This window comes from Equus asinus, chromosome 5 (assembly GCF_041296235.1).
Source record: "Equus asinus isolate D_3611 breed Donkey chromosome 5, EquAss-T2T_v2, whole genome shotgun sequence".
Lineage (NCBI taxonomy): Eukaryota > Metazoa > Chordata > Mammalia > Perissodactyla > Equidae > Equus > Equus asinus.
In genome coordinates this window covers 3557722-3583502 of record NC_091794.1, presented here as the reverse complement: position 1 = coordinate 3583502, position 25781 = coordinate 3557722, and the positions used below count along the sequence as shown (strand labels likewise).

Here is a 25781-nt window from a genome sequence, read left to right as displayed (position 1 = left end):
CTATTATTACTTGAATTCAAAAGTGAAGTAGAGGCTGTCTCCAGTTATCACATTTTATCCTTCTGGAAGGTAATACCAAAGGAAACACTTGGCGCTTGACTCATTCTTTGTAAAATTAGTACACGTTTGTGATTATAACTAAATTTTGGTTAAATATGAAATAAAAAATATATTTCCATAAGTTTTAGTTTAATTTGTCAAAATCAAGTCCTAAACAAATTTCTTTTTCTCCTTTTACCATGAAATATTGTCAAGATTTTAAAGGATTAGTTTTATGAGATTTTCCTCCCTATAAGCTGCAACACTGAGGTGAAGGCCGACTGTAATTCTGTTTTGCCTGCTGATCCTTCCTGTCACTTCAGACAACAGCTTGTGCAGGTCAGATTTATTGCTTTAAGAGAGGGAGACCGGAGGACAACAACATCAATCTCACATTCTTTTTTCCCTAAACATACCTTTGAAGATCCAGACAGAGAGAATAGAGAAAGTCTCACCTTTGAGGAGCATTCTAAAGCCAAAATTTATTTCATAGAAGTAGATTTGGGAAACACTTATAGTGTTGTAAGAGCTAGGTATTGCCCTAGAAAGAAGGATTTAGTGAGTTGGGGGACAAGGAAAGTCAGCGGGAATAACTGGTATTGGCTGAGATGGGGCTCTGTGACTCACATTCTCAGGGAGTGTCCTGGGAATGAGATGGGAGACGGTCAAATGCCCATAGAAGTTTGGCGAGCTGTGGGCAAACGGGACCTTCCCGAGGGACCCAGGAAAGTTTTCAAAATCCTTCTTCATACTGGTACTGTGTATCATCAAAAGTGCAAAAATGGTGCCCTTCAACTTTTTCTTCAACTATGTGCTGGGATGTATCAGTTACCAAAATACCAGTTTTTCCATCTTCTTAAGTATCCTAGTGAAGGATGTTAAGAGAATTTACTCAGAAATTATCAGAGAAAGAGCAAGAGACACTGAACCAGCCGACTTTAAGCCTTGTGGACTTGAAAGGTATATGTTTTAGCTCAAAACAAGCTTCCGTGTCTAGCCTGGGGGTTAGACACAAATGCAGAAACCAAACTGATGGTGGCAGAGAGAGATAAGCAGAGGATCAGGGAGGATCCAGCATCTCAGAGGACCGCAGCATGGACAGAGCTCCTGGGGAACGTGACAGCTGCCTTTAGTGCCATGATGGCAGGGAAGTACCTACACATTTAGATGCAACCAAGGGAGGATGGAGGTGGGTGCGCGTATCCTAAATTGATGGGGTTTAAATCTGAAACAACCAAGGAAATTTTGAAATGTCTCCATTTCAAATCTTGAAATGTCTGATGATATGGAATGAGCTAGATTAGATTTTTCGGAGGTTACAAATAGAAACTAAGGGGTTATAATTTTGTGAGTTAGGGAATTGGAAATACTGTACCTGCATTCCCACCGCTTTTTCTAAATAGACCCAACATGCTGATTTTCCATGTGAAGGCAGCCTCGGATGGTTGGCTGGTTGGTATCATAGCTGCAACCTGACAATGGCCTTCTGGGAATTTAGATGTGACCTCAGAGCAGCAACAGGAGACGTGTGGGGGGAATTTTTCTTTTACACGATATGGATCCTCCGTAATCCACATGGCAAAGTTCTATTAAGAAGATGGAGAAATTGGTATTTTTGTGACTGGTGTATCCTAGTACCTAGAGCAGCGCTTCCATGTTGCAAGCTCTCAATAAATCTATGTTGAATGAGTAACTGGAAAGTACTTCTTTCATTATGTCACAGTAAGATCATTCAATTCTACCTACATTCCACAACTTCAGGTTTTGCAATGATGAAAAGAAACAAAATAAGGAATTATTTTAGATAAGCCCAGCCACAGCTCAACAATCATTCCTTTCTTCATGTCTGTATGTGCTGTAGTAGTGTCCCCACTGTTGAACTCCTTCCTCGCCTCTCGGGAAAGGACGTAGAGGAGTGCAGCCCAGCTCACAGACCATGAAGGCTCTTCAAGTCCTACATGAGGTTGACCGTCTGCCTGGAACTTTATGCTATGGCATCTTTATGTGTATATATATATGCGTACATGGGAGTAAATAAACCTCTATGAAGATAACTACTTTTGAAAATTGACATTCCGTGTTTAATTATTCAACTCCTTAGGAATTTCAACTTGGAAACATAATATGCACTTTTATTTGACACCTTCATTTCTTCACTATCTCTGTCCTAACTACAATAATGTCCCCCCAAATCCTATTAAAACTCCTTCCTCAAAATTCACTTGCTTGATCTTTGTTGCTCGTGGTTCTAAGTGATTTCATTGCCTGAAAGGTCAAACTCCCTTAAGCTCTGATAGCTTAGCTGGAGCGCTCATGATCCAAGCCGTTGAAGTGGGCTGGCCAGAAGCGTCTGACAGGATTCTCCTTTGTATCTGTAGCTGCTGCTTTTGTTGTTTTTCTTTTGGGTGCTGATCCCTAATGCTGACACAGTCCATGAGCTTGGCGACATACTAAGTTGTTTCTTGAATGAATTGCAAGTTTGGTTTTGACTTTGTTATTTCAAGTTAAGATTTAGCACAGTTTTCTCCTTCCTGTATATTTTCTACCTTATGTATTGCTGCTTTAATTGTATTATATTTTAATATGTTACATATAATTTGTGCATTTTCTCTGTGTAATTTCTCTAGGAAGTTTTTTCTACATTTAAATCTTTAAGCTACAGTAGATGTCATTTGTTTCAAACTTTCTTGAGATTTGTTTTTCTTCAGAATTCTTCTCAAGAGAGTTAGCACTTCCTTATTTCTCAGGCTGTAAATAAAAGGATTTAGTAAGGGAACTACTATTGTAAACAGAATAGAAGCTGGTATATCTTTATCCCCCTCTTCAAGCAAATTTGGTCTAATGTACATGAAAAAAATAGATCCATAGAATAATGAAACAGACAAAAAATGGGATGCACAAGTAGAAAATGCTTTGACCCTACCCTCTTTGGATTTCATTTTTAAAATAGTAAAGAGAATGTAGAGATAAGATAGTAAGACACTGCCTATGGTGAAGACTTGAATTGAACCTGAAAAGATAAATAGTACCACTTCATTGATATAAGGGTCAACACAGGAGAGTCTGTATAAAGGAAGAATATCACAATAAAAGTGATTGATTTGATGAGACCCACAGAAAGTTAACCTAAACAGAAGCCCTGTATGGATCAGGGAATGCAGGTTTCCAGCGACGAAGGCCCCTGTGGTCATCTGAATGCAGAGTTTCTTCGACATCATGGTGTGGTACTGCAGTGGGCTACATATGGCCACATAGCGATCATAGGCCATTGCTGCCAGGAGAAAGCAATCCGCAGTTTCAACAGTGCAAAGAAAATAAAATTGTGTCATGCATTCATAGAGGGAAATCATTGTGTTCTCAGAAAAGAAGTTCCCTAACATCTTAGGAGTAATGGCACAGGCACAGCAAGAATCCACAAGAGCCAGGTTGCCCAGAAAGATGTACATTGGCGTGTGAAGATGATGCTCTTTTGAAATCAATATCACCAGACCAAGATTCCCCATCATGGTGATCAGATAGATGGCCAAGAACACCATAAACAGAAGGGTCTTCAGCTCTGGGTCATCTGTAAATCCTGTGAGGATAAACTCATTTTTCATAGTAAGATTTTCTTCAGCCATTCTTGACTTCTCTGTTGAGAAAAGAATTATGGAGAAATGAGATACTAATTATAATATGCCCAATTCAACTACTGAGCTCTCTCTGGACTGGAAGGATGAGAAGCATCTTCCATAATGCTTTCACAAGTTATGCAGGTTTTGACGCACACTCAGTTCTTGGGGAGTACCAATATCCTGAAGCTATTGCCTTTTTAGTTACTCATTTAACATTTTCCCAGCATATTTTCAAGGACAACATCAGATTAGATGCATGAAAATGGCTTTTGAGGTCTCGAGAGGAATATTCAGTGCAAAAAACTTCTCTATATGGGTTAGGTAAGGCGGATTCACAATTTAAGTGTCAGCAATTGGTATCAGTGTTCCCAAACAATTTCAGTGACTGCCTATGTGCTGGTTAACAATGATGCTAAAAAGAGTATTTTCATACATCCACATTCATAGCAACATTATTCACAATAGCCAAAGATGGAAACAACCAGAATATCCATTGATGGGTAAATGAATGAACAAAATGTGGTATATACATTTAGTGGGCTATTATTCAGCCTTAAATGGGAAAGAAATTCTGACACGAGTTTGAACATGAATGCACCTTGAAGACATTACGCTAAGTGAAATAAACTAGACACTGAAGGACAAATATTGTATGATTTCACTTACAGGAATTAAAGTAGTTAAATTCATAGAGACAGAAAGTAGAATGGTGGTTGTCAGGGTGAGGGAGGGAATGGGGAGATTATGTTTAATAGGTTCGGAGTTTCAGTTTGGGAAGGTGAAAAAGAGATGGATGGTGATGATGGCTGCGCAACAATATAAATGTACTTAATGCCACTAAACTTACACTTAAATATGGTTGAAATGGCAAATTTTATGTTGTGTATATTTTACCACCATAAATTTGTTTAAAAAGACTATTTTCATTTGCATAGTCTTAGCAATTTACTATCTCGAATGCAAGTGGAGTATACATTTAAAAATAAAATGCTTTGGGGAAAAAAGAGGGCTATTTACAAGGTGTTTATACCCCTGGGGATTGGTGAGAGGAAGTGATGTGGATGGAAGCAGTAAGCGGAGAGAGAAAGGAGGGGAAAAGGAAAAAAAGCTATATTAAAAACCTTCCAGGTCATTTATAATAGCATTTATGTGTGCAATAAATACCATTCATGTGTGCATGTGCTTCAAGAAATTTAGATGTTATCAAAGACATTGGATAAATCCTAAGAGTTAAAATTTGATAAATTCAATTATATAACTATATGTCAAAGACATCATGAGTAAAATCAAATGTCAAATGTGAACTGAGAAATTATAACAATAAATATGATGTTTCTACAGTTTTATTCTGTAAAGAGCTTATACAAATTAGTAGGAATATCACTAGAAAATACATAAAGGACAGGAACAGAAAAATCTCAAAGGCAATACAATTTTTGGCAAATTAAAAATCTTTGCTAAGATATTCATTTTAGACTTCATTACTAACCAGAGACATCATTTGAAACAATTGAGGGCATATTTATTGTGCCTATCAAAATAGCAAGATTTTTTTTAAGAAAAAGAAATGATAATTTATAGTGTTGTCTAAAATAGAGTGAAATGGAAACCTAACTGCACTCCCAGTAGAAGTATAAATTGGTGTAATCATTGGAAAATAATTAGGTATTAGAGTAAGGATACTCTTAAATGTTCATCCACTGTGACCAGTAACCATTAATCCAGCAGAAAGAAATAATAGAACCTCAAAGATGTACATATAATGATGTCCATTGCAATGTTATTTATAAGAATCAAAAGTTCAAAACATCTATATGGTAAACATTTGGTCAGTATAATTAAGTAAATGTGAATCGTCCATATGATGGTATATTGTACAATCATGAAAAATGGTGTTTACTTAGAATATTTAACGTAATGATAAAAATAGACATAATAAAACGCTACGTGAAAAATAAAAATATAAAGTTGTATAGACAGAATAATCCTAATTTTCCAGATAAATATTTACACATGAACGTAAGGGAAAGGCAGCACAGAAACACATCAAAATGTTACTACTAGTTTTCTCTATGCAATGGAAATTATAGGTCACTTTTTCTCCTTTATATTTTCCTCTATTTCAAATTCTCTACAATGAGTATTACTTTTATAATCAAAAAACAAATTTTTTTTTTTTTTTTTTAGAAGATTAGCCCTGAGCTAACAGCTGCCACCAATCCTCCTCTTTTTGCTGAGGAAGCCTGGCCCTGAGCTAACATCCATGCCCATCTTTCTCTACTTTTTTTTTATATGTGGGATGCCTACCACAGCATGGCTTGCCAAGGGGTGCCATGTCCGCACCCGGGATCCGAACCGGCAAACACCAGGCCACCGAGAAGCAGAACGTGTACACTTAACTGCTGCGCCACCTGGCCGGCCCCCCAAAAACAAATTTTTAATTAAATAAATCAAATGACATGCTCTTACATCTGCTATGCTTTATAACTTGATTACCCCACAGTAACCATTGGGGATCCAAGTAATGTTTTCTGCACTCTGCGATTCTTTAGCGGAGAACATCACAGTGGATGTAGTGAGGAGGTATCTGCTTCATCCTAGTGATAACGGCGTTCACAGTTATAAGTAATAATAGTTTGCTGACAATCTTGAATGTATCGGAAACCATTCGGGAACATATTCACATCTGGTGGTAATGCAGTCTTAAGGCACCCGCTTCTATGTAAAGCAAGAACTCTTTGGTGTCAAGTTTTACTCTTTTGAGCATCAAGTGTTTCCACAATATTCTGAGATTCTATGATGCTCACATTTATTAAACCTTCAGTATATTTTTAAAACTTCAATTATCTATCCCTTAGATATTTCCTTATAGGCAAAGAGTTCTAATCTTTTGAGCTATGTTTTATTTCAATCTATATTTGTTTATTTTAATTAATTCTAGAATCACTTATTCATTGACCTGGCATTTATTAAATGTCTGCTCTGTGCTGTTTACTTTCTTAGAAGATGAGTTGACCTTCCTCGGCATTTCCGCATTGATGGTTTTCTGGACATTCATTGACCATGACCACACTCTATATTCCAGGAACAGAGGAAAAGCATCGTGGAGAGATGTAGGAAAAGATCTCTTCCCTTTTGGCTTCCTGAAAATATTACTAACTTTTAAATCTCAGACTATTTGGGACTGATCCCTTTAGGAACAAAATTAAAAAATGAACATTTGAACTCTATATAATTTGAATCATTTTTTCATTAAATGCCTTACTCTTGGCAACCTGAAGTCTAAAAAAATGAACATTTTAAATCTATATGAGTAATTTGAATAACACTTTTCATTAAATGCTTTATACTTGCCAGCTCGAGGTCATATAACATAGCAGGATTTCTTTCAGTTTTCCCAGTTGGTTAAAATTTATCAGACAGAAATGTTTTATGTTATTTTATTTCTCTAAGAATCAAAAGAGAAACTAGAAACCTCTCTCAAATTACACCAGGGGTTTAAAAGAATCACTTGAAATTATATTCCTTCCTCAAATGATTTATTTAAAACATAGGAAATGTCCAAAACAAAAATTCTAAACACTGTTTCATTGTAGAGGCTAGTAATCCATTCCATCTGTTAAATTGTAAGTTATATGGCAAACCACATTATTCAAATCGGTTTCAAAAACTTTGCTGATGCTTTCTGTTATTACACCAAAAGTGTGCCTTATTTATTTTTGATAAATTTAGGCTTCTGTTTAATTTAGAAGCGATACAAATGAATTATAGTCATTTGTCTACTTCTTACACAGTAGACTGCATGTTAAAGGAAAGATTTAAGGAACTTAAAATATGGAAAAATAAGAATTGTAAAGAAAAACCCATAAAGAATGTAAAGAAATTAATGTTTCTGGAGGTTAATATTTCTAGTAAAAAGAACGTTTTAAATACTTTCTCACCTGGGTTTCCCTGATAAGAGTTTTATAAAGGCTAGTTGGTTAGGAAAGTAGATCCAGAAATAAACTCTATCTTCTTGATTGTTTAGGAGAACATTTCTACCAACGGGTCAATGATGATATTTATGTCATTGGTAGAGCATGGTTCAAATATTTTCAATAATTCTAAGGGGATTTGCTTGGCATTGACGTCATAGTGCAGCCTGAGAGACCTAATCTGAAAATTACAAACACACTAAATTGGAAGAATTCAATGTGTCCTTTGAGACCTACAGAGTAAGGCAAATGCCCATTTCCAAACAAATTTTAAGAGCCATGTTCTGATTTTAATTCATTTGAGTTTATACTATTTATCCTTACCATCAATCTGAATATGAAATCCTACGTAGGAATTAAAAATTCCCACTGGCCTGATCAGCAAAGGCTGCATAGAGGAAGTGGGAGCTGAGCTAGGATCTGTTGTCTCAGAGAAGTCGTGGTGTGAGCAGAGGGTGTAAAGTAGCACTTTCCCCCTTCTTTTTAAAATCAATATGCAATTTCTAGAATCTTCCTTTGAAATTATATTTACAATATGTTTAATCTTATATCTTAGTTATTCGAATAAACTTTAATTTTTTCTTACAAATTCAGAAGCAGCTTCTCAAAAGTCTCCTTTCTTCAAAATACTCCCTTCTTTAGGAGTCCCATCGCTTATAGTGTAATGAATCCCTATTGTCCATCAATCTCAAGTCTCAGTTTGTTTGGTTAATTACTTATCTTGGTTGTCCTAACTCTTCATCGTTTGAGTTCACTGTATCTCCTTATATTCTGCACTCCCCATGTACCATCCTTAAGCCAAGCCCTTCTCTTTATGGTTCTCTGAACAAGCCGCTTTCACTCTTCCTTTTGCCTTATCTGTATTACTTTCATCATTTCCCTCCATCTATCCAAGTCCTACCCTTCCCTTAGTATCAGACCCAGGTCTACCTAACTTCCCTAGGACAAATTCATCTGTCTTCTTCCCAGCCTCCCAAGCTCTTGTTACCCATGTGACAACATTTCTCAAGTCTCAGTATTTGCCTTGTGTGGTCCTCCAGCATTTCATAGGTTAACTTGACTACGAGCTCATTGATATCAGGATCGTGCATATTTCTGAGAAGTATCCTAAGAATATAACAAAGAATAAAGCAGAAAAAATCCCTCTCCTGGGAACTTAAATTCTGGAGCAAAGGGATTATTTCAGGAGAGGACCACGCATCTGTGATGACAGAGGACCAAGGCTGTGCTGATGTGGCACCATGGGGAGACTTCCTCCTACAATGAGAGCTTGTTAAGATCTGTTGGGAAAAGGCTCTACCAAAGGACGTGTGGAAAGATGGTGAATGTTCCTCCTAGCTCACTCCTGCACTTTTACCGCGGAGCAATGTGCGGTCAGGGAAGAATTCACAGTCAGGGAGAAGGAGCACGTAGCTCATTTCTTGTTATTCTAATTTTCTTACAAATTTGTGAAAATTTTTACACTTACTTAAAAATTTTGAAAAGTCCTTATGTTAGCAGCACAAAACAACTGCCATTTATTGCACCGTTTGTTCATACATTTATGCAATAAATACTTTATGGTGCCAACTCTGCGCCATCACCATTATAGAGTCTGTTCTCATGGGGCTTACATTCAAATAGAGGAGACCGGGGAAGCAGATATAAATAAATACATAAATAAGAAAAATAGCAAAGTAGTGAGTACTATGCTGAGGGTGAAACAGAGCGATGTGACAAAGAATGCCTGGGAGTTACCTTAGACCAGAGGGTTTGAAAAGGTCTATAGGAAAAGGTGAGCAGTAACGCTGAGACATGAGTGGCAAGAAGCCAGCCATGGCAGTTTGGAGAAGAGCATGTTAGGTACAGAGGAGGTGGTGAAAATTCCTCAAAGTGGAAGTAAGATTTGCGTGTTTCAGGAAGCGGGAAAAGACAGAGGTATTTATTGAGTCGAGGGAGACTGGCGGAGGAATACTTCTTTGGGAGGGAGTGTGGATTTGGAATATGAGTTTTATGTTTTCTGTGTTATGTTTGAGATGTTATTAAAGTGGAGATGTCAAACAGGCAATTGAATATAAAAGACAAGCTGAAGATTAGCAGTCATCAGCCTATATATTTAAAGCCTGGGAACTGAGTGAGATCCTCCAGGGAGAAGGGGCAGGTGAAAGAAGGTGACTGGGAGAAAGCCCTCTGGAACTCTCTGGTCTAGATTAGACCAGATTATGTAGCATACAAGATGCCTGGTGAGAGTAGAATGCAGTGGTTAGAAATTATGGTAAGTGTCCTAAAAAAAGATGAGGTCAGAATGCCAAATCAGGGAGCTTGAATTTTATTTAGTAGGCCTGGAATAAATCTGTCAAGGGACTGACTGAGTTTCAGAAAAACAATTCTGTGTGCGACTCATTTTTCTTCTCTATGCTACATTTTGCATGTTGATATGGCATAGATGATAAATTAAACAACAAATGTTTGAGTGTTCCTTATGTACCATGTAAGATTAAAACGGGGGAATAAAGATGACTTTAAACTAAGATTCTTATTTAAAAGAACTCCAAGACAATAAAAAAGACCCCAAATTTAGTGTGACCAATGTTGGTTTGCTTTTCTGGTCATGTTTGACTCATTGATCCAGAGTTGATAGTGCTTATTACAATGTCAAGCACGGTGCTAATAAGCAAGAGCAATTCAGAGCAGTCTGAGGCCCAATCCCTGTTTGCCCTCACTTCTCAATGAACTGAGGAGGCAGTCACGTAAACAAATAATTAGAATGCAAGTGATAAAATCTATAGTATAATCATACATTCAGAAGTATGGGAGAACAGATTGGAGTGACTTAATTTGCCTGGGGGTGTTAAAAATGTTTTCTGGAAGAAAAATAACATTCTAGTTTGCAGGAGAGAACAAACCTCCATGTGGGAGGAGCAAATCTCCACAGCCCCCAAGCCTTTTCCCAGATTCCCCTTTTCCTCCTGGGGAAGCAGTCACCCTGCTGCCAAAACCATGGTGACCATGAGAAGGCATTGCTCTTCCATTCACTCTGGCCCAGATGGCTCCCCGCAGCACAGAGGAGATGAAGCGGGATCATTTGTACGTGCCTTGACTAGACTTGGAGATAACCACTGGGAAACAAAGGGTAGCAGCATGGAACTAGAAGTGTAGCTCTCAATCCTTTCTACCCACTGAGAAGGCAAGTTGGCAGGTGATGTTGACTGTGTGACACACTCCTACGGACTTCCTCAGGTAAGGAGCAGCCGCCCACAGGCTAGCTCTAATTCCTCTTCATTTTCTTCCACTCAAGAGAGTATGTGGTAATGCAAAGGAATGAGGAAGATGTTATTGAGATAATCTGGAATCCACTCTAGTCATGTAAAAAAAGTAAGTCATAAGAAACTATGATCCTTTATTATTAGGAACACCTTAATTGTGATGCATCTTGTAACTGATTGTGACGGAGCAGGGTGTTGAAATAGTCTGAAGCTTGCTGATCTTGATCATCTGGTTTATATAATGAGTTGTTCATCTTGTACTTTTGGTTCCCTGTAGGGAGGCCTCCTTGCCTATCTCCAAGTCTACCTCTGAGAGGCAGATGCTATCTTTTTCCAATCGCCTGGAAATTCAGGCATGGCTCAGCCCCAGGGGACCTATTTCCAAGAATATGAGAGACAGAAGAGCAGGCAGGAGCTCCACCCCTTGTTTCTTTGTCTGAGGGCTTAGCTCTTCCCCATGAGACTGACATTAGGAATGCCCAATCCTTCAGGGGAGCTTCTAACCTTAACCACAGGATATGGCCGTATCCTCAACAGAGCGATGACAGTAAAATATCCTACAATTAGGCCCAGCATCTCTATAAGAAGCACACACACATAACAAAAAACAATAGGATGTGTTTTATTACAGATTACCCAGGAGAGGACATTTCATCATGACCTTCAAAGATATGTAGACATTTTCTCAGCGAAGAAGCGTTGGAAAGGGAATGCTGAGCAAAAAATCAGAGGCATGAAAGCTTGTGACGTGCTGGAGGAGTGGAAAGCAGCCCCAGTCTGGCTGGAGTGCACGGTGTGTTAGAGAGCTCGGTGCTCACAATTACGTTACAGGTGGATTACTCAGTGGTTGATCCAGTTTTGACATCCTCTGCCTGAAATTAATATAGAATGAATCAGCTATTCATAATCAAGTAATTGCTCAGGAGAAGTTTTCAGTACATACCAACATCTCCAAATTTGTTTTTGTCAGAGTAAAAGTCAGCAGACTTCCTAAGATGATGTAGGAATTAAGAGACAGCAAGTGGTAGACTAAGCTGTGCTCAATAGAGAAATTCATAACTGAAGATGTGGAACTTGCTTTCTTTTCCCTCCTTCCTTCTATTTATCTCCTCTTTCTTATATACATACACTTATTTTGTATCATTTTATTCAAATATGTTCTGTCTACTTCATGCCAGCCACAATACTAGGCACTATGGTTAAGCAAAAAACAAAAGCAGATATGGTATCTGCCTCCCCTCCCCTCATAGAATTGAGAGGAAATTACAGAAGACAGACCTTAACCAAATAATCACCCAAGTGAATTTAAAATTACAACTTTACTTTTATGAAGGCAAGATGATTGGAGATATGAGACTTAGAGAGATTTAGCCTAGTCTGAAAAGGCAGGATAATGTGGTAGTTAACCCTGTGGGCTTGGGATCCATAATGCCTAATTTTGAATCTTGGCTATACCACTTTCTAGCTGATTATAGGGAAAGTACTTAACCTCTCTGTGCATCAATTTCCTCATCAGGAAAATGGACATTATAATGGATTATACTCTGAAAATGGAAACTAAAAAGATGATTTTGAAGACTTAAAGAATTATTTGTAAAACACCAGAGGAAAGCCTAGTACACAGTAAGTGCTCAGTAAATGCCATCGTCACTACTACCACCACCATTGTCATTATTACTTGAGGTGAGTGGAGGAGGGAGGAGATGATAGAAAGATTTCTTTGAAGAAGTGATGACGGAGCTGAAATCTGGAGGCTGAGCAGAATTTACCAGGGAAAGGGGAGAGGGTGTGTTGTAGGAGAACACATATGAAGGCCCTGTTTCTGCGGGGAACATGACAATTTCCAGGTACTGGAAGAGGGTCAGTAAGGCAGACAGGGGGAAAATGGTGCAAGAGAGTGAGGAGAGGTGGGCAGGGGACAGATAGTGTGGGGGTACTGTAAACAATATTAAGAATTCGGGTTTTTATTCCAACAACAATAAGAATCCATGGAAAGTTTTTATAAAGAAACCTGACATGGTCAGATTTACATTTTATGACTTAATTCTGGCTGAAGCATGAAGAACAGATTGGAAGCTGGCAAAACTGGGTGTGGACAAACTACTGAAATTGCACAGGAAAGAGATGATGGTGGCATGGGCTGGGTGGCGGAGTTGAGTGGAATGGACAAATTGCTGAAGTCTTTGGGATGTAGAGTGAGCAGACTTCATGATCGATTGGATGTAGGGTTCACAGAAGGAGCATCTAAAATTCCGCCGTATGTAACCATGGCACTCATTGAGACTGGAAACACTGGAAGAGGATCCAGTTCGGGGAAAGAGGAGAGCAGGAGGCAAGTTTGATTTCACACATGCTTAGTAGGAGGTGCCTTTGAGACCCCTAGAAAGAGATGTCTTATTGGCAATTGAACATAAGGGCTTGGGGCTTAGAAGAGAGGTCTGAACGTATGTTTATGTGAAGATGTATGTTTATGAGTCGATCATCTAGAGGTGGTTTCTGAAGCCTAGAGAGAGGATACAGGTTAGAAAGTGCAGAGCAAGACTCTCCAAGAGAAATATAATGTGAGCCACTTATGGAATACAGAATTTTCTAGTAACTACCTTAAAAGATAGTAAAAAGAAACATGCGAAATTAATTTTAATAACATATGGTTTGTTTAACTAAATATATCCAAAATATTATCATTTTAACATGTAGTCAATATCAAAATTATTAGTAAGATATTTTGCATTACTTTTTCATATCAAGTCTTCAAAGTCTGGTGTGTTTTTTTAGTTACAGCACATTGTGATTCAGACTATATACAGCTCAAGGACTCCATAGCCACCTGCTTAGTGGCTGCCTGCTGGACCGCACAATTCTAGGAGCAGGGAGAGAAGAGAGGAAAAAGAGAGGGCGGCGGCGGGGGGGAAGGAGAGGAAGACAGACAAGGCGATGTAGAAAAGCCAAGGGGACAGCATTTCTAAGCCAAAGTTAGTGAACAAAAGAGTCAACTGACTTCAGACTTCGTGGTCACTGTAAGGGAGTTTCCTAAAGCTGCATTGTTCTGTCCTGTTTAGGAAAACCTTAACTGGCCTCACTGTCAGCTCTTTCGTTCCTGTCTCATCTCTCTCAATTTTTAGAATCAAACTTCTTAAAAAGCATTCTACACCTGCTGTTTTCATTAACTCTCCTCAATTGCCTGCAACCTAGATTTCATTCCCATCCTTTTGTAAAAACTGCACTCCCCAGTGACCTGTCGATCCAGTCCAGTGATCTTTCCAGAACCTTTGTTCTCCTTGACCTTGCTACAATATTTGAAAGTCTAAACATTCTCAAAACTGTTTCTTTCCATCTCAACACAGGCGTTTTTTGAAGTTCCGTCTCTGACCATTTCTTCTCTTCCAGAAATTAGTAACTCACGGCTGGGTGCAGCAGCCTCCCAAATCTTCATTTGCAGCCCTCAACTCTCCACATCACTGACGTCTGTGGGATATTTCCATAATATCTAATCATCGCCTCAAACTCGCCATACTTGAGAGGGAAATGACCTTGTACCAGGAAGGAGCTTTTCCTCCTAACTCCCCTAGGCTGTCATAGCGTGTGACAGAGATTGGTCAGGAAAAGTATCCTCGATAAAACATCATATAAGCTGAGGCCTGGAGGTACTGAAGAGCTAACCAGGTAACAGGAGGAGGAGAGGGGCAACAGTATTCCAGGGTGTGGATACCATTTGTTCACTCAAACTTCCTTTCATGCCTCTATCAGCAGTGTCAGCTGCCTCCTGTGTGCCATGCATGGTGCTAGTCTCTCGGGATAGGCAGTGAGCAAGTTAGACATGGTCCCGGCCCTCATGGAGCTTTTCTCCTAGTGATGGAGAGACACACCAAGCTGATCATTACATTATTAAGTGCTGTGAGGAAAAGTACAGAAACTATGGACACATAGTAGAGGGGTCTTCCCACCCTGGGGGTGGGGGCAGGGAAAGCTTCCCAGAGAAAACAGCCATCAGCTGAAGCCTTGAGAGTATCTGGATTAACCAGATTGCTGGGAGCCGTGGCTACATCATTTGATCGGCTGTTTGACAGGGTCCAGCCGATTAACGCCGAGGGGTGCAGGGTCGCCCCTTGGTGAAGAATAACTGGCCAGCCCCTCACATAGTTCTGAAACCTGTGCTGCTTCTAATTGCCCTTCATTCCTTTTCCTTTCTTAACCTCCAGTTTTCACTCCTTTGGGTGGCTGCTTGGGAGGCACTACCTCCCGGGAAAATTAGATATAGTAAGAGAATGTGACCACCTGCAGGTAACTTTCAAGATATTTTTCAGTTAATTAATGGAGGAGCACACAGTCCCATGTGAGACAATCAGAAAGGAATCCTGCCCAGATAAGATGTCGAATTAGGTTTACGGCCTCCATCTGGTTAATGTTTCCTTCTCCCTCCAGTTCTTTGTCTAAATATACATATGCATCGTCCTTCTAAGTTTGCTGGTTAATTGGATGATCAAGAAGTATCTATATATTATTCTTGACCTTCTGCTTTCTGTTAAAATGTTATAGAGGTTTTCTCCTAAAAGCAATAAATAATAAATAATTGATGAGTAGAAGGGCCGAGGGGTGCAAGAATGCCCCTCGGTGAAGGATGGCCGGCCGACACCCCTGATATTTTCTGAATTATATGCATGCTTTCTATCAAGGTTATGTGTATACTTATTTCTCTTTTTTATTCTTGAAGATATATAGTTTAGCTTAGCTTTTCAGCCCTTTACTTTACTAACAAAGTGAGACTTTCTCAGGCAGTGTGCTTAAGGGACTGTTAGCTCTACAATCTAAAAGACAAAGGAATGCTTTCACCCCCTAAAGGGCGCGAAAATGTAAAGATGTTTAACTGCCCGCTGAGAATGCAGATAGCCCTGGGGATAAGACACCTGGAGTCGCCTTTTGTTCCCATTAACCATCTACACTAATGGCGTAAATGATTGAGGGAGGCAGGGATGGCTTCACCAGGATGCAACCAGACGGACTGCTGTCCTGTCCGGAGGCCTGGACCTTCACTCTTTGATTTAACTTTACCATGAATTACAACAGACACCTAGGTACCTATCTCCTTTAGCTTAGAGACAACAAACACTAGTTAATTGCGGAGAAGACTACCATTAACCTTATGCTCTATAGAACAGAATGCTAATAAATATTCTTGTGCTCGTTTTTTACTTCCTTATCTCTCTGAGAATATTTGTAGAGCTATTTCTGTACTAATCCTGAAAAATATATAAACGACACTTGTGCACAGTAAAGTCGGACTTGCTAACACCAACCCAAGTCTCACGTCCCCTTTATTTTCCCCCTCCCTCATTGCGCCGACGCCGTCCATCCCTCAGGAACCTGGACTCCGCCGGGGCGGGACCCCGGCACCAGATATTTGGGGGAGAAGGGAGACAAATACATTCATGCTGTAGACAGTATGTGGAGGCGTTGAGTTGGGAAGCAGCCTGTGGGTTCTGGGAACTGAGAGGTCAGCGCAGCTGTAGCACAGTGCAGTGCTACATGGAGAGCAGTGGGAAGTGAGGCTGGGAGAGCCAGGGGTCAGACGTCACCAGGCCTTGTAGTCCACACACTAGATCCCAAGTGTATCCTAAGAACAAGGGGGAGACGCTCAACATCGGCAGCTTCAAACCTGCAGGATCCTCTCTGATGCTGCTGTTATCCTTCCTCCTCGTATCCAGCCTGTCAGCAGCTTGTCCTCAAGTCCCACACGTTCCTCCCTGTGTAGGTCCCTTCTACCACTCTCGCTCAGGATGGTAGCCCATGATTCTCGGCTCATATGTTTCAGACTCTGTACAAGGGGCCACAAACTTGAGATCAGTTTTGACCAAGTTATTTTTCCATATATATATATATATATTTTTTTTTTTGGTGAGGTAGATTGGCCCTGAGCTAACATCTGTTGCCAATCTTCTTTTTTTTCTCTCCAAAGCCCCAGTACACAGTTGTATATCCTAGTTACAAGTCCTAGTTCTTCTATGTGGGATGCCACCACAGCGTGGCTCGATGAGCAGTGTGTAGGTTCATGTCCAGGATCTGAACCAGGGGACCCCAGGCCACTGAAGTGGAGCGTGTGAAATTAACCACTATGCTACTGGCCTGCCCCTTCATATTTTGATTAATATGCAAAATTTCTTGTTTCTAAAACTGACCGTATCTACTGAGATGGTACTCTCTGTCAAATGGAGCATTAATAGGTGGTCAGATGTGTACTGTAACACTGAGCTGGTACCACAGAAAATGCTGACATTTTGTCTTGTGAATATGTAAGAGAGCTTCGTCGAACCAGTGAACAGTTCTTTCAAAGTACAGATACTGTACAAAGAGCAGCCGAGAAAAGCTTTCATTAATAATAAAATTTCATTTGTAGGTATTATGAAACTTTATTATACGAGAGTAGTCATTTTGTTGTAATTATTGCTGTCTTGTTTGATGCTTTTGTGTCTTTTCATTTTTTAGAGCATGCTGCTAAAATCATTAATGTCTGTGTGTGACTTGGTTAATTTTAGCTTTAACTGGTCAGCTGGGGAGATTTGCATGAATTAACAACATCCAGTGACATTTTTGGTAAACCTGAATGTCCTCACGGGAGACTTTGTTAACAGTCCGGCCCTTAGAGATGGGAACTGAATAAGCTCCATAAGCGCAAGTGAGTGCTGCTTCATTCGCAAACAGTGCACAATGCACATGGTTAGGAAACAGACGGGGACTTCTCGTAAAAGGACGTCAGTGTGACAGAATGAGAAGAGAGTGTGTAACGAGGCAGCCCTCTGGGCCAGAGACATCATTAGCAAGAAGGGCTGAGTTTATCCTTCAAGGATCACACTTTCATTATACGAAGCAAAGAGCCCTAGAAATCTCCCCAGAAGGCTGATCAGAATCCTTTCATTAGAGAAAACGAGAACAACGCAGCGTCAGGAACATCACCGTAGTGCCGTGTGCCCAGAGAGTCCGTATCAGAGGTGTACTGCCCAGAGCATCCCTCCACTCTCCTGCTTTGGAGTGGACGGCTTCTGCACTGAGGGACCCCCACGTGCCGTGGACCTGGATTCCTCCTCGCACCAGCAAACTGCAAGAGATTAGTCAACACATATTTCTTGCCCTCCTTCTCCTGTAAGATGCTGCGAGGGCTGCCAACTACCGAAGCGCTCAAGAACAATAAGAACGGCCACATCTATTGAGAATTTAAGCCTTTTACAAATACAACTTAATACCAACAAAACCTCAGAGACAAAATTGCACCTTCAAGGAGACGTTAATGATTCCCAGTGAATGTAATTTCTTTTTCTTTTCCTTTTTTTTAAAGATTGGCACCTTGAGCTAACAACTGTTGCCAATCTTTTTTCTTTTTTTTTCTTTCTGCTTTTTCTCCCCAAATCCCCCCTGTACATAATTGTATATTTTAGTTGTGGGTCCTTCTAGTTGTGACACGTGGGACGCCACCTCAACATGGCCTGATGAGTGGTGCCATGTCTGCACCCGGGATCTGAACCAGCAAAACTCTGGGCCACCGTAGCGGAGCATGTGAACTCAACCACTAGGCCACGGGGCCGGCCCCATGTAATTTCTTTATCCAAGAGAATCTTCAGTATTTTCTAGTCTGGAGCTTAAAAAAAAATAGAAGCACCTTTAAATTGCACTGTTTGAAGTATTTTGGTGCTCTATATTAGAATCTCATTGATATTGATATAAATATCAATAGTTGGATGTACTTATATAATTGGTATGTAAGTATCAATTATTGATATTGTCAATTATTTATATTGATATAAATGTCAACTTATTTATATTTTTGATCTTGATTCTGATAGCAGCCAAGACTGAGGCGAAAGAAAAAAGGAATTGCCATTTGGTGCTGTTTTGGGGGGAAAGCATAGATTTTTCTTCTTTTTTTGTTTTTACTTTGCTCTCTGTTAGTGTGTGGATTCTTCCCGACTCCCCTGCCTGATTACCAGGGACCTTCCAGCCCTCAGAATCTGAGCTCATGGCAGGAGCTTGAGGTGTCGTTAAAAGTTGGGGCTGGCCCGGTGGCGCAGCGGTTAAGTTCACACGTTCCGATTCAGTGTCCCAGGGTCCGCCAGTTCAGATCCCACAGATAAAGTACAGGAATATGGGCATGGATGTTAGCTCAGGGCCAGTCTTCCTCAGCAAAAAGAGGAGGATTGGTGGCAGATGTTAGCTCAGGGCTAATCTTTGTCAAACAAGGAAAAAAAAGTTAAGCTATAACACACATGTAACAGTCTAGGGATCTTAGGTGTACAGTTCAGTGAATTTTTACCCATTTCTATACCTGGATATGTAATCACCACGGACATTAGCCTTCGCGTGTCTCTTTTCTCCTAGTGAGTGGCGTGGACTCTGGAACACTCTACAGCACTCCCCTCATTTGGTGCCTCTGTCTTTTCTCTCTCACCTCCCTTCGCCTTCTCCCTGCTCCATCTCTGCCCATCCCCATTGCTGCCCATTTCCCATCTTCTTCACATCTCCCTCTACTTAGCGTAGCTCTCTGGCTCTGTTCTCTCCTCTGTTCTCCTACCTCATCCTGCTTCCACTGGCGTGCATGTATGTGCAAGTTCCTGGGCTCCTTGGGCTGGTTGCTCAACCTCAGTGCTCACTGCTCTAGGTTCCTGCTGGAGCTCTGAATAAGCTCAGAATCAAACACTTCCAGAGAGAGTGCAATGGGATGACCATGATGGGCCACTTCAAGCCCTCAGTGTTTAAAGATTCTGGCTCCTTTTTTATTTTATTATTTTTTTTACGAAGATCTGCCTTGACCTAACATTTGCTGCCAATCCTTCTCTTTTCGCTGAGGAAGAGTGGCCCTGAGCTAACATGTGTACCCATCTTCCTCTACTTTATATGTGGGATGCCTGCCACAGCATGGCTTGAGGAGCGGTGCTGGGTCTGAGCCCAGGATCTGAATAGTGAACTCTGGGCCACCGAAGCAGAGGGTGTGAACTTAACCACTGTGCCACCAGGTCAGCCCCTGGCTCCTCTTTTAACGCTTGAACAACACACTGACTCCATCACATTGACTCAGGCTGGCTTTCAAATCCGAGGATCCAGCGCTGACTCACGCCGGCCTGAATCTGAACGCGTCAGTCTGACACGGGTGTAAAAATGGGAAGCGAAGTTAGCTTTACAGGCAGAAAATAGTGCCAATATCCACCAGGTCTTTATGAATTTACATTTATCAAAATGAAAAGTTTTTGTTACAAAATGATTACTTCTATACATGCTCATAGAAAAAATCGAAACTAAGAAGACATAAAAATCAGAAATAAAAGGAAAATTATATTATATAAGAAGAAATTAAAATCTAAAAACATACACACACTTGGTTGCTACCTAAAATAACTACTATTATTTTAATGTATATTCCAGAATCAGTTCTCATATTCTTTTAGGAAAGTGGAGTCATATCGGAAAGAGTGTTTTAACTTAACCATATCAAGAAGAAATCTGTATATCAATAAGCAAAAAATCTGCATCATAATTAAATGCGTTGGAGAGAAAACACCTGGAGCCCCAGGTGCAGGGAGCCCCTCCTCCCGGACTTGTCTGGAAGCAGCCTGGCTCAGCCACTTGTCAAGCAAACCACTATCCTTCGTGAAGCCTTCCCGGAAGCCCCAATCAGAGTCACGGCGCGGTAGCAGGTGCCGGGTACCAGGCTCTGGACCAAAGGCCGGGCGGGGGCGGGACTGCCCGAGGCCGGCCCGGGGAGTGAACTGCGCACGCGCAGGGCTGCACCGCTGTCTCCTTCCTGGAGGCGGAGGCCTGGTTGTCTGTGCCGGCCTCTGGCTCTGCACAGGGTACCCTCCCAGGCCGTCCAGAGAGCAAGCCCACAGCAACCCCAAGACAGTGTTCCCCTGCGTATCCTCGGGCCACTTCTTCCTGGCAGCAGCGCGTGTCTAGAATTCGTCTCAGGAGACCGTCCTGCCTGTGCCTTGAGCCCTTCTCTTGAGGAACAGCCATGGGTACGTACCCAAGGGGATTACCATTATTTTTTCCCAGGTTTATTGAGATATAATTGCCATATAACGTTGTCGAACTTTAAACTGTATAATGTGGTACTTTGATACACATATATTGTGAAATGTGACGATGTTGGTTAATACCTCCATTACCTCACATAATTACCCTTTTTCTGTGTGGTGAGAACTTTGAATATTTACTCTCTTCGCAGCTTTCAAGTATTTAAAGCAGTGTTGTTAACTGTAGTCACCATGCTGTACATTACATTCCCAGAACACATTCCTCTTAGAGCTGGAAGTTTGTACCCTTTGATGACCAACGTTGCCCCGTTTCCCTCGGTCCTCAGTCCCTGACAACCATCATTCTACTCTCTGTTTCCATGAGTTTGCTTTTTTAGATTCCACACTTAAGTGAGATCAAACAGCATTCGGCTTTCTCTGTCTGGCTTATCTCAGCATAACGCCCTCAAAGTTCATCCATATTGCTTCAGATGGCAGGATTTCCTTCTTTTTTACAACTGAATAATATTCCTGTCTGTCTGTGTGTGTATCACATTTTCTTTATCCATTCATCCCACAGTGGACACTTAGGTTGTTTCCGTGACTTGGCTATTGTGAATAATGCTGCAATGGACATGAGGGCACAGTTCTCTCTTTGAGACAGTGATTTCATTTTCTTTGGATATATACCCAGAAGTGGAATTGCTGGATCATTTGGTAGTTCTGGTTTTAATTTTTTGAGAAATCTCCATACTGTTTTCCATAGTGGCTGCACCAATTTACATTCCCACCAACAGTGCACAAGGGTTCCCTTTTCTCCACTTCCTCACCAACACTTGTTATCTCTTGTCTCCTACATGGCAGTCATTCTAACAGGTGTGAAGGAATAACCCATTATGGTCTTGATTTGCATTTCCCAGATAATTAGTGATGTTGAGCATCTTTTCATATACCTTTGGCCATTTGTATGTCCTTTTTGGAAAAATGTCTATTAAGGTCCTCTGCCCATTTTTTAATAGGATTATTATTATTATTATTTTGTTAGTGAGTTGTATGAGTTCCTTATACAGGAGGGTCCCCTTATCTGCGATTTTGCTTTCTGCGGTTTCAGTTACCTGTGGTCAATCATGATCTAAAAATATTAAATGGAAAATTCCAGAAATAAACAATGTTTTAAATTGTGTACTGTTCTGAGTAGCATGTGACGAAATCTAGTGCCATCCCTCTCCGTCTCTCCCAGGGCCTTGAATCATGCATTTGTCCAGCAGATCCACGCTGTGTAGGCCACCTGCCTATTAGTCATTTGTTAGCAGTCTTCATTATCAGAGTGACTGTCACAGTATTTCAGTGCTTGTTTCCAGGTAACCCTTATTTTACTTATAAATGGCCACAAAGCACAAGACTAGAGATGCTGGAAATTTGGGTATTCTCTTACTGTGCCTGATTTATAAATTAAGCCTTATCATAGGTCTGTATGTGTAGGAAAAAACAGTATATATAGAGTTCAGTACTTTCTGTGGTTTCAGGCATCCGCTTGGGGTTTTTGGATGTATCCCCCATATTTTGGATAGTAACCCTTTATCAGATATATGGATTGTAAATATTTTTCCCCATTCCATAGGTTTCCTTTTCATTGTGTTGTTTCCTTTGCTGTGCAGAAGCTTTTAGTCTGATGTAGTCCCACTTGTTTATTTTTGCATTTGTTGCCTTTGCTTTTGGTGTCAAATCCAAAAAATCATTGCCAAGACCAAAGTCAAGGAGCTTTTTCCCTATGTTTTCTTCTAGGAGTTTTATGGTTTCAGGTCTTAATGTTTAAGTCTTTCATCCATTTTGAGTTACTTTTTGCTTGTGAGTATCCAGTTTTCCCAACACCATTTATTGAGAGACTATCTTTTCCCCATTGTGTGTTCTTGGTGTCCTTGTCAAAGATTACCTGACCTTATATGTATGAGTTTTTCTGGGGGCTGTGAGTTTATTTTGGGACTTTTGATTCTGTTCCATTGGTCTATGTGTCTGTTTTTATACCAGTACCATATGTTTTGATTAAATGAGTTTTGTGAGAAAATTTGAAATCAGGAAGGGTGATGCTTCAAGCTTTGTTCTTTCTCAGGATAGCTTTGTCTATTTGGGGTCTTTTGTGGCTCCATGTGAATCTATTTCTCTGAAAAATGAGATTGGAATTTTTATAAGGGTTGCATTGAATCTACAAGTGGCTTTGGGGAGTATGATTTTTTTTTTTACTGTCTTTATTTTATTGAGGTCGTAATGGTTTATAATATTGTAAATTTCAGGTATACGTTGTTATTTATCAGTTTCTGTAGAGACTGTGTTGTGCTCACCACCAATAGTCTAATTTTTATCTGGCACCGTATGTATGTGTCCCTTTATCCCTATGCCCACCCTCTGACCCCCTTTTCCTCTGGTAACTGCTAATCTGTTCTCTGTGTCCATGTGTTTGTTTATCTTCCACATATGGGTGAAATAATGCAGCATTTATCTTTCTCTGTCTGGTTTATTTTGTTTAATATACTACCCTCAAGGTCCATCCATGTTGTTGCAAATGGGACAAATTTGTCTTTTTTATGGCTGAGTAGTATTCTACTGTGTGTATATACCACATCTTCTTTATCCATTCATTCATTGACGGGCACTTGGGTTGCTTCCACATCTTGGCTATTGTGAATAATGCTGCAGTGCACATAGGCATGCATAAATCTCTTTGCATTGTTGATTTCAAGTTCTTTGGATAAATACCCAGTAGTGCAAAGCTGGATCATATGGTATTTCTATTTTTAATTTTTTGAGAAATCTCCATACTGTTCTCCATGGGCTCCACACCAGCTTGCATTCCTACCAGCAGAGTAGGAGGGTTCTCTTTTCTCCACATCCTCTCCAATATTTGTTATTTTTTGTCTTGGTAATTATAGCCATTCTGACCAGTGTAAGGAGATATCTGACTATAGTTTTGATTTGCATTTCCCTGATAATTAGTGATATTGAACATCTTTTCATGTGTCTGTTGGCCATCTGTATATCTTCTTTGGAAAAGTGTCTGTTCACATCCTCTGCCCATTTTTTGATTGAGTTGTTTGTTTTATTGCTGTTGAGGTGTATGAGTTCTTTATACATTTTGGATATTGGCCCCTTGTCAGATATATGATTTGCAAATATTTTCTCTCAGTTGATGTGTTGTCTTTTAGTTTTGTTTGTTGTTTCCTTTTCCTTGCAGAGGTTTTTAGTCTGATGTAGTCCTTTTCGTTAATTTTTTTGTTTCCCTTGCCTTGGTAGCCTTGGTTTTTGAACAGATGCTGCTACAACGGGTGTCAGAGAATGTACTGCCTGTATTTTCTTCTAGGCTTTTTATGTTTTCAGGCTTACATTCAAGTCTTTAATGCATTTTGAGTTAATTTTTGTGTGTGGTGCAAGATAATGGTCTACGTTCATTCTTTTGCATGTGGCTTTCCAGTTTTCCTAGCACCATTTATTGAAGAGACTTTCCTTTCTCCATTGTATATTCTTGGCTCCTTTGTCAAAGGTTAGCTGTCCATGGATGTGCCGTTTTATTTCTGGGCTTTCAATTCTGTTCCGTTGACCTGTGTGTCTTTTTTTGTGCCATTACCATGCTGTTTTGAATACTACAGCTTTGTAGTATACTTTGAGGTCAGGTATTGTGATGCCTCAAGCTTTGTTCTTTTTTCTCAGGATTGCTTTGGGTATTCGAGGTCTTTTCTTGTTCCATATAAATTTTAGGATTCTTTGTTCTGTTTCCGTGAAGAATGTTATTGGGATTCTGATTGTGATTGCATTGAATCTGTAGGTTGCTTTAGGTAATATGGACATTTTAACTATGTTTATTCTTGCAATCCATGAGCATGGAATATCTTTCCATGTCTTTATATCTTCTTTAATTTCTTTCGATAATGTTTTATAGATTTCAGTGTATAGGTCTTTCACCTCTTTGGTTAAATTTATTCCTAGATATTTTATTCTTTTTGTTGCAGTTGTAAATGGGATTATATTATTGACTTCTCTTTCTGCTAGTTCATTATTAGTGTATAGAAATGCAACTGATTTTTGTAAAGTGATTTTTCACCTTGCAACTTTGCTGTAGTTGTTGATTATTTCTAACAGTTTTCTGATGGAATCTTTAGGGTTTTCTTTATATATAGAATGATGTCATCTGCAAACAGTGAGAGTTTCATTTCTTCCTTTCCAGTTTGGATTCCTTTTATTTATTTCTCTTGCTTTATTGCTCTGGCCAAGACCTCCAGTATTATGTTGAATAAGAGTGGTGAGAGTGGGCACCCTTGTCTTGTTCCTCTTCTCAGAGGGATGGCTTTTAGTTTTTCACCTTTAAGTATGATGTGGCTGTGGGTTTGTCATATATGGCCTTTATTATGTTGAGGTACTTTCCTTCTGTACTCATTTTATTCAGAGTTTTTATCATAAATGGATGTTGGATCTTGTCAAATGCTTCCTCTGCATCTCTTGAGATGATCATGTGATTTTTATTCCTCATTCTGTTAATGTGGTGTATCACATTGATTGATTTGCAGATGTTGAACTATCCCTGCATCCCTGTTATAAATCCCACTTGATCATGGGTCCTTTTAATGTATTGCCGAATTCGGTTTGCCAGTATTTTGTTGAAGATTTTTGCATCTATGTTCATCAGCGATGTTGGCCTGTAATTTTCCTTTTTTGTGTTGTTCTTGTCTGGTTTTGGTATCAGGGTGATGTTGGCCTCAGAAAGAGTTAGGAAGTGTTCTGTCTTCTTCAACTTTTGGAATAATTTGAGGAGTATAGGTATTAAATCTTCTTTGAATGTTTGGTAGAATTCTCCAGAGAAGCCATCTGGTCCTGGACTTTTGTTTTTTTGGGAGGTTTTTGATTACTGTTTTATCTCTTTACTTG

General features: G+C 40.0%; 1 protein-coding gene across 1 annotated transcript; it reads right to left on the bottom strand.

Annotated features, from left to right (window-relative positions):
* Window positions 1–2690: 2690 nt before the first annotated feature.
* Window positions 2691–3659, bottom strand: LOC106824258 (olfactory receptor 5K1). The gene has a single exon (XM_014830457.3). It carries the CDS (start codon window positions 3657–3659, stop codon window positions 2691–2693), a length of 969 nt encoding a protein of 322 aa, XP_014685943.3.
* Window positions 3660–25781: the final 22122 nt, after the last annotated feature.